At 34.9% G+C, this 8,914-nt stretch overlaps 1 protein-coding gene across 2 annotated transcripts; it reads right to left on the bottom strand.

Moving 5' to 3' along the window:
• Positions 1–5,850: 5,850 nt before the first annotated feature.
• LOC131647359 (amino acid transporter AVT6B-like) lies at positions 5,851–8,689 on the bottom strand. 2 transcript variants are annotated; one of them, XM_058917259.1, is made up of 6 exons: positions 8,583–8,689; positions 7,893–8,272; positions 7,653–7,805; positions 7,183–7,386; positions 6,451–6,919; positions 5,851–6,178 (listed from the first exon to the last, which is right to left on the bottom strand). In XM_058917259.1, the coding sequence occupies exons 2-6, from the start codon at positions 8,266–8,268 to the stop codon at positions 6,049–6,051; spliced, it is 1,332 nt and encodes a 443-aa protein (XP_058773242.1). In that variant the 5' UTR covers positions 8,269–8,272; positions 8,583–8,689; the 3' UTR covers positions 5,851–6,048. The 2 variants fall into 2 exon arrangements, with proteins under 2 accessions (XP_058773242.1, XP_058773243.1); XM_058917260.1 differs by lacking the exon at positions 8,583–8,689 and having other exon boundaries at positions 7,893–8,301.
• Positions 8,690–8,914: the final 225 nt, after the last annotated feature.

Below are 8,914 nucleotides of genomic sequence, written 5' to 3'. Positions count from 1 at the left end.
TGATAAACAATATATTAGATCAGGATCATGTAAATTTCACCACTTCATGACAACAACTATACAACAACTAACAACCACTTAGTAATAACAATAAGCCACTTATGGAATCAACGTAACAACTTAATCATCACAACTTAATAACAACAACAACTTATAACAACAACGACTTATAATAACAACTTAAACATCGACAATCAATAAACAACAAATAATAACAACAACTTTAACACGCGACTCAATATGCGACTCAACTATGCGAATGCATGTGGTACCATTTGGAGCAGAACTCCCAACTTAAACATATGCCAGTTTATCGAGGCATTAACAAGGCATAAGCCTTCAACGTGGTGCCATCAAGGCCAAGGCATAAGCCTCCAACTTTCAACATGGTGCCATCAAGGCCAACTTAATCATGCACGGTATGCCATGCGACTTCAACTTCAACAACAAATACACAACAATGCAACAACAGCATCAACATACAACACCAACAACTTCAACATGCATCAACTTAGATCAACCTTGGTCATCAGACCTACAACTCAAACATGTCCATAAATCGGGACAATTCAACTTATCAACAACAATTTAAAATCAACGGAAGTTCAACAACGACAACATATTTGGCAACAACAGAATCAGCAACAAGTATTCAAATAAACGTGTTCAACAAAATCAACGTTGGCCATAAGACCTACAACTTAATCAAGCAATTCAACCACAACGTATTCAACATCAACATAGTAATAACAACTTTGTTCAACAACAACCACATGCTCCACGACTACTTAATAACAACTTATAACACAATTCCTTAAATGATAATTCAACAACATCAACAACAAAACAACAATGGCTATAAGCCTAACAACTCACCATCGCCTACAAAATTCACATTTTTACAGCAATAGATACAATACCACGAAACAACTAAAACATACCACAAACAAACCGCATAATTAATCGGACAGTTCAACTAAAATTCGGTTACTTAATTATCGACTAAAGGTACTATTAATTCTACTTTATGCTAATATTTATTATTAGTTTCTCTACCTAATATTTCTACTGATAATTCTCTTGCTATTTAATTATTCATGCTCTTCCCAATACTCATGCTGCTAAATTATATCTGCCAAGTGCATCACAGTCACGGTTGATTTTCTGCTGAAATACTAAAATTAGTTAATTTAATTAATCCAATTATATATATCTTACTTAAAACTCCTAAAACATTATATCAATAATATTAATTCATTATTATTATCATTAACTTATATATATATATATATATATATATATATATATATATATATATATATATATATATATATATATATATATATATATATATATATATATATATATATAAACTAGAAAACATGATTTTAGAAACAATTTCCAATGCACCACTACATCATTATTTACTTGAAGCATAGCCATGTATATTATACAGTACGTGCTTGGAAACTTAGTTATATATATTATAACTAGACGACCGCTACAGTAAGTACACTACCACCTAATACTATTTTCTTTGAAGCATTTAGTTATGTGTATATTAAAACATGTGTGAGACTAATAAAACAAAAGAGAACAATGTGACTAACGTCACAAAAGCATCACGGTCAGCACAAATAAAACAACCACCACAATGTAATAACAACCTCAATAATTTAGTAACAACAATACGATTTAGATGAATCCCAGGACAACCGCATCAACATTTTACCAACATTCACAGACATCTAAATCGACACAGCGACAATTAATTTTCAGAAAATCAACACAACACAAAAAAAATCAACCAATTCATGGGAAAATTCGTGCAACCTAACCCCCAAATACGGCCTATCATATACCCGGTTATAGAGATTGAACCCCACCCTTACCTGGATTCACGGTCTCTTTATAATCTTTCCGGTCAAATTTCGAGTTTCTCCGCAGCTTCTAACTTTTTCCTCGCCTGTATTTTCTACGGTCAAATTCCGGAACTGCTTCTCTTTTCTCTTGCCTCTTTCTCCAAAACCTTATTTCCCTTGACGGCTACGTATGCTTATGTTTGTTCTCCTCATATTTTCTAAATATTACTTAAACCAATAATCTAATATTTGTTATTATTCTAATAAATCAAATAATACTAATTCTCATAACTCCTTAATGGGCCAATTAATCCACACCACCAAATTGCTATTCACCACACAACAATTCAATCCAATTCACTTAAATAAAATAGTCCAATAAATAAATAATATTATTCTCAATATTATTTCTCCAACATAACCAATCTTATTAATCTTCCGAATATCGACTAGAATCCAAATTTAACTTAATAAACCAAACACGCCTCTCAAAAATAATACCGACAAATCCAATTACACCGATAAATTCTCAAAATTCTTCTAAATCCTATAATTAAATCCTCCAATAATTTAATTAACTAATTAATTAAATTTAGGGCGTTACACCTTGAATTGTGGAAATTAGTTTCAAATTGTGGAGATATTCTAGGAGCTAATGATTGAAGTCTTAACTTTAAGGAGAATATCTTTGAATGTTTTTAGCAAGCTGCCTTGGAGAATATCGTGGAGCTCTTTTAGCAACAAGTTGTTTTAATTCGGTTCTCAATGATATATATTAAAGCTTCTAAATTTGGTTGTTGAGATATTTTAGGAAACTTAATATTGTTTCCAAGATTTAAGAAGTTATTTTCTACAACAATGAGCTTACGGATTTACAAGATATTGGGCAGAAGAATTCTGCTGATTTGTAACAACAAATAAAGTTGTGATTGAAGGCCCAAGTCCAGTTGGGAATAGGTTATAAATAGGAAGCTTTGTAACCTATTTTAGCAAGCTAGCCGAGTATTGATAAGATGTAGTTTGTAGGGTTAGCCGTGTAAGTGAACCACCCGGTTTGTGGGATGGTCACTGATTTGTGCCTCGAAGCCTGTAGGCAAGAGGTTTATTTTACTCACTCAAAAGCTGTGAAGTAACGAGTGCAGGTTTGTTCTTGGAGGAAGCTTTGAAGCAACTTCAAGTGATTTTTATTTGTGTGTTTAGAATGTTTGAAATTAGGTCGTCGATGTAGTGGCTGAGGTGTCGACTGCTAGACATCATTGCTATGATTGGGAGTGGAATGGAGATATTCCATATTTAGGGAGAACCTAGGTAGAAGAGTCATTGCGAAAAATTAAATTTCCGGAAACCACCGATTTGAAACTGCCATCTCAACCGGTTAAAACGAAAGGTGCGCCGAAAAAGTAAAAAAATACCCAAGAAGACACATCAACCAAACGATCTCTTTCCTACTTTGAACATGTTGATGCATTGACCCCAGATTCACCAACACCAAAGTCCAAGTGTAGTGGTAACAAAGGAGCGCGTATTTCGAAGCCGCCTCGCACACCTCTGATCAAAAAATCTCCCATGATCTACATTGATGAGATGCCGCTTTTTATGCACAAATATATTGATAACATAGTTGATGTTGGAAGCGACGATAATTGTGGATATCGGGCCGTTGCGGGTTTGCTCGGAAAAGGAGGAGAAAATCACACTCTAATTCGACGGACACTTATTTCGGAGTTGACTTCGCATAGGGACATCTACGTCTGACTCTATGAAAATCAAGAAAACTTTGAGAAACTTCATGATTCACTTGTTCCATCACTAAGCGGTATCGCCGCGGTTTTGAAGTGGATGTCATTCCCCAATATGGGCCATCTCATAGAAAGTGCGTACGATCGGGTGTGTGTCGATTTGACGAGATTTGGATTATGTGAGACATTCTTTCCACTTCATAGTCGACCACCGTTCGACGCGTCGAGCCGCATCATATGTATCAGGTATCTAAGATCGCGCCACTTCATGCAAGTTTTTTTGAAACCGGGGTGTCCTATATCGGCTACTTCTTGTCAGTGGACGACACATCATACAAATGAGGCGGAGACTTGGCCGGATCCTTTTGTTGAAAGAATGGCGGAGTTTGAAGAAATGATGAAGCAAGAGCGTGAGGAAAACAGAGAGCGGCCGAAGAACACCGATTTTAGATCTAAGCGCCACCGATTGGTTCGGCGAATTTTAGTTTTAACCGGACCGTTTTTTTTTTGTAATGACCGGTGCGTATCATTTTTTGTATGTATTATCGTTTACCATGTAAAATCAAACCGATTCAATACATATATAATATAAGTATGTTTAATGTTGTCATTGTTTATGTTGTGCCTATTTTGTATGCATTTGTTATTGTTATCTCAAAACAGAATGCAATGCACAAAATATGATTTTTCACCTCTGTTTCTGCATAATTCGGAAGTTCATTTCCGAAATATAGTTGTTTTTGGACTTATTTCGGAAGTTCATTTCCGAAACATCCACTGAATGTAAGATAAGGTTTGTTGGGCCATTATTACTCCAATAAGTTTATAAATACAACACAATCTTTTTCATCCTCGTCACACCACAAAACACCAATGACACAAACCTACCCCCACCTAGCATTCGTCTACTTCACCAGTGGCTACCCGATGTCGTTCCAATTCCACTTCTCGCGCGACACGCCATTTGCGAAATTGATAACGTCGCTCAACACGCTATTGCAATATCCGGAAAATCGAAAGGTTGTCAAGCTTGAGTACCGCTCGCCATCGCTAAACGATGAGGGAGACGTTCAATTCACCCCATTTAAAGTCAAGAACGGCGAAGATTTAGCGGTTTTGTGGACAACTTTCAACCGACTTTCTTCGAAGGGTCCGATCGAGTTGGATGCAAAACTTCAAAGATCGGGGACCGACGTTATCAAAATGTTGACTCATCCTCACCTATCCGTGTTTAACAATATGTAATTTTAATTTTATGTAATGTAATCTTCATCCTTTAAATAAATTGAATCGTTGTTATTTGTTATTTTTCATTCTGTATCAAACCTTATTTTGGAAGTACATTTTCGAATTCTTCGAAGGGGGGTGAATTCGGAGATGCACTTTTGAATTCACCTATTTTCTGGAAAAAAACATTATTTCGGATGCACATTTCCGAAATCAGTTTTTTTCATTAAAAAAATATGTTTTCGGAAGTGCATTTCCGAAACCACATTTTTTCTCATAAAAAAGTGACTTCGAAAATGCATTTCCGAAATAAAGGGTGACCAAGAAGGTAGGGAGGTGGATAAAGAAATTCTCTTTTTTGTTATGAGAACTATCTCAAATGGTTCCCTTGTGTAAGGGATACTTGAACATTTCCTCCTTTAATTTTGAAAGAGTTTTGATATGCTTAAGATATTTTAACATTTATACAAGAAAAGATTTTACGATCAATGTTGATCTTCAAAGAAATCACACAGACTCGGGATTTAAAAATCAACTACTATCATCTTGAGCAGTTATGACATGATAGTGAAACCAATATTCAAAAGCTAACCGTGCATTCGATGTCTAACACCCTCATACCCTCAGACCATATTTGGAAATTTTGACCAATCTCAAAATCAAAAGAAAGTTATCCATTATAGCACGTCAAAACTACAATTACAAGTGTTGGGTGAAATAATCTATATGAATCAATTTGCAAGTTGTTTATATATTCAATGAAACACTAAATCCAGAACTGGACCGATGAATTTTTATCTTGCCTGAAAATGCTTGAACTTAACTATTCTTTCACAAGCAAGGGGGCATCTCTTCAGTCCTTTAGCCATTAGTATTAGTAAAGCAACAAAAGTGCCAACAAATGCCATTCTTACATTTATGAGGGTGATGAAGTCTGAGAGATTGAGGCACATTCAATATAAACCTCCTCAATTACAACGACGAATAGCATATTATGAGATGATATTTTGAAGACAAATATATTCTCAAACACCGTATAAATATACGGGTTTAAGTTTTTATTTATTTCTTCTGTCTCTTTCAATCAAGTGGACATGGTAGTTTCTTTATATGAAAGTAAACCCATTAGACCTTATAAGAAAAAAAACTGATATGTTCCTTTCATCTGAGAGCATTAAAATACCTGTAATGTGAACTATCAAATCAAGAAATAATTCACCTTAAGTTTTATTCTTCTTGATCAAGGCAATGGCATCACTGTATATAGCCACAGCATTTGACAAGACTGCAAGGATTATCATAAGGACAGCCAGAATCCTGTCTGTTTTAGTTGCCATGTTGTATTTATCCCTGTAAGAAATGAAATGCTTAATCATAATCGTTGAGATAACTCATCAGCAAAAGCATGAATAATAAATAACCTTCAGAAAACTACTTCAAGGGAATGATAAGTATTTTAGAATTCTTTAAACTATTACCGCGCTGTCTAGTAAAACTTTTAATAGGCATTTGTTTCAAGATACGAGTATATTTCTTGGAAATGTACCAGGAATATTACTCGGATTCAATCAGTAAGTCTGTTTAATAAGTGAATAATACTCTCAAGAATGAATGATACTCACCTAAGAGTGATTGCAGCTGGACATATGAATCCTACACAAGCCGCAGCTGTTGCTCCAGTGAACTGGAAAATATCCCAAATGCTAGGTACGTAATTTGCTCCGAGGAAGATAGAGACAACAAGGCCAATAGTAATTGATGCAAATCTGAAGTTATCGGCAACCAAAGGCCTTCTTGAGGAGGTAAATATCAGACCATCTATGTTGACCCTTAATCCGTAGAAAACTACAGGAAATACAAGCACAAGATGTGCAGCATAGCTAATACGAACAATGTCGTTGAGCACAGAACCAAAAGGAATTCCAAGAATAGTATCAAAATTGGCTAGCACGTCATCAAGAGTTTCTTCCCCAAATAGAAGGAGCGTAAAGAAGCTTGTCAGTACGTACACTGAAGAGCATAGTGTAAGGGAAGTACGAACAACCCCAGGCATCCATGAGGAATCCTCCAGTTCATTATCTATGTTATGAACTGCAAATAAAGAGCAAATGAAAATTATTGCAACCACCAAACAATACATACATGACATAAACAGGTGGATCTAGATAGCTAACTACAATCATGACGTCTTCCCACATAGGAATGAGGTGATACTTATGGAAGAAGTAGTCAGAAGACCTCAATCCTTCTATATACAAATCCATAAACAACTAAGAATTACACAAGTCTATTCTGAGTAAAAACATTAAAACAAGATATTGAGTCCTATGAAAAGGTTTCAAACATTTCCATACCATTATAGTGACAGATGTAGGCTGACATTACCACAGGGGTTACAGTGAATAGATCAAAAACAGAAGCTACATCAGTAATGATTGGAAAGAGTCTTGGCATCCCAATGCCTCCACTTATAATCTTGAAAATTGAGATCCCCACAGCAATGATAAGGAAAACAACTGCTAATCCAATTGATAATGCAGATGTGAATCTCAATGAATCTGCAACAACCAGAGAATGAATACCGGTATTGATATAGGCAGTACACTAGTGTACCACAAAACATCTAAAACCAAGGTACAGAAATTTAAACAGTGAGTCTTAAAAATTAAAATCATCATATGATTATATGAGTACAATTTGAGTCAGCTTCCTAACATTGTTGCCTAATCTATAATCAATTCAATGATAATTTTCTTACTAAGTAACACAATTATATGTGTTCTATTTTTCACATCAATTATTGAGGAAAAGTACAGTCACTCACCAATTCGCTTAAGGCTGACCAAAGGTGCAAACACAGCAAGTGTTGTGAAAACAAGAACAAAAGTACGCCCGGTCCACCAATGGACACCAAACCATCCTTCAAGGATACCAGAATGATGAATTTCACTTGAGGCAGTTCCAGAAATAACATCACCTACAAATATGAACAAAACAAAATTGTTAACAGTAAGAGTCCATCCATATAAATTCTTAATTAAAAGATTTAAGAATACGGTCTCACCAATAATAATCATGTAAACAATTAGAATACCAACGTTAGCGACTACAACACATGTTTCTATCAGTACTTTCCCGTATTTACCAAAGGCATCCCCCATCAGACTTCCATAGGAAGAAATATTTCCTGCCCTTGAAAATCTGATCATGAACTCAATTGACTTCCCTGTCAATAATGCTGTTAAGATTATGGCAAGAAGACCGGGCACCATCCCCAACTTCTTGACGCAAGCAGCCAAGCCCATGATTCCAGCACCAATAACTGTGGTTGACAAATTGAAAACAGCCCCAGAAAATGAAGCCTGCTCAGCTCTCTCACACCAAGTAGAAGTAGTTTGGCTTGGCATGCATAGTATAATTCTGTTTCGGTTGTTATCCATATTTCTGAAAAAAATAACCAGTACTCAAAGGAGAGGAACACGAATAGGTTTGAAAAAGTTTAAATAAAAAAAACAACTCAGACATAATTTTAAAAGTGCATCTTCCAAACTTCTCAAAAGTGTTTTCGGTGATGCACTTCCGAAAACACTTACGACAGCTATTTTTGAAGCTTCTACCTAAATCACTCAAAGATGCAATTTTTACACCAAACAATCATATTTTACAATTTATACTTCAAACTAATTAATTTAAATAATTTTAAACAACTTATTATACACATGCATAGTAGAATAAGGGGTTACGAGAAACTTACTCAAATTCAAAGGTTTGAGAGTTGTTGTAATGTGTTGAAATAACGAGTTGCAATGAGTTAAAATGAGAATAAATGAGTTGAAACAAGTTTTAAAAGTAGAGAATTTGAGATTTTGGATGTTTGAGGGTGTCGAGTCATGTGGGCAACATGCATAGGTCTCTCATACCAAAAGTTACTCTCTCCTTTATGTGTCACTTTCAATTTAATTATTACTTTCAAATTTTAATTTTAATGTAGTAATTATTATAATTTTGTCAAAATTGCCCTTAACTAATTATTATGAGAGAGAAAAAAGTATATTGAAATGACTAAAAGTTAAGGGTATTATAGAC

Source organism: Vicia villosa, linkage group LG2, assembly GCF_029867415.1.
Source record: "Vicia villosa cultivar HV-30 ecotype Madison, WI linkage group LG2, Vvil1.0, whole genome shotgun sequence".
In the NCBI taxonomy this organism is placed as follows: domain Eukaryota; kingdom Viridiplantae; phylum Streptophyta; class Magnoliopsida; order Fabales; family Fabaceae; genus Vicia; species Vicia villosa.
This window is presented reverse-complemented; position numbering and strand designations above follow the sequence as displayed.

What these genes read in the sequence shown, in the direction of transcription:
- LOC131647359 (XM_058917259.1), bottom strand. Translation starts at nt 8,268, where the DNA reads ATGGATAACAACCGAAACAGAATTATACTATGCATGCCAAGCCAAACT. An exon ending in GGTCAGCCTTAAGCGAATTG is followed by an intron (nt 7,387 to 7,652) that starts GTGAGTGACTGT and finishes TGGTTGTTGCAG; the next exon opens with ATTCATTGAGATTCACATCT. An exon ending in CCAGCTGCAATCACTCTTAG is followed by an intron (nt 6,179 to 6,450) that starts GTGAGTATCATT and finishes CATTTCTTACAG; the next exon opens with GGATAAATACAACATGGCAA.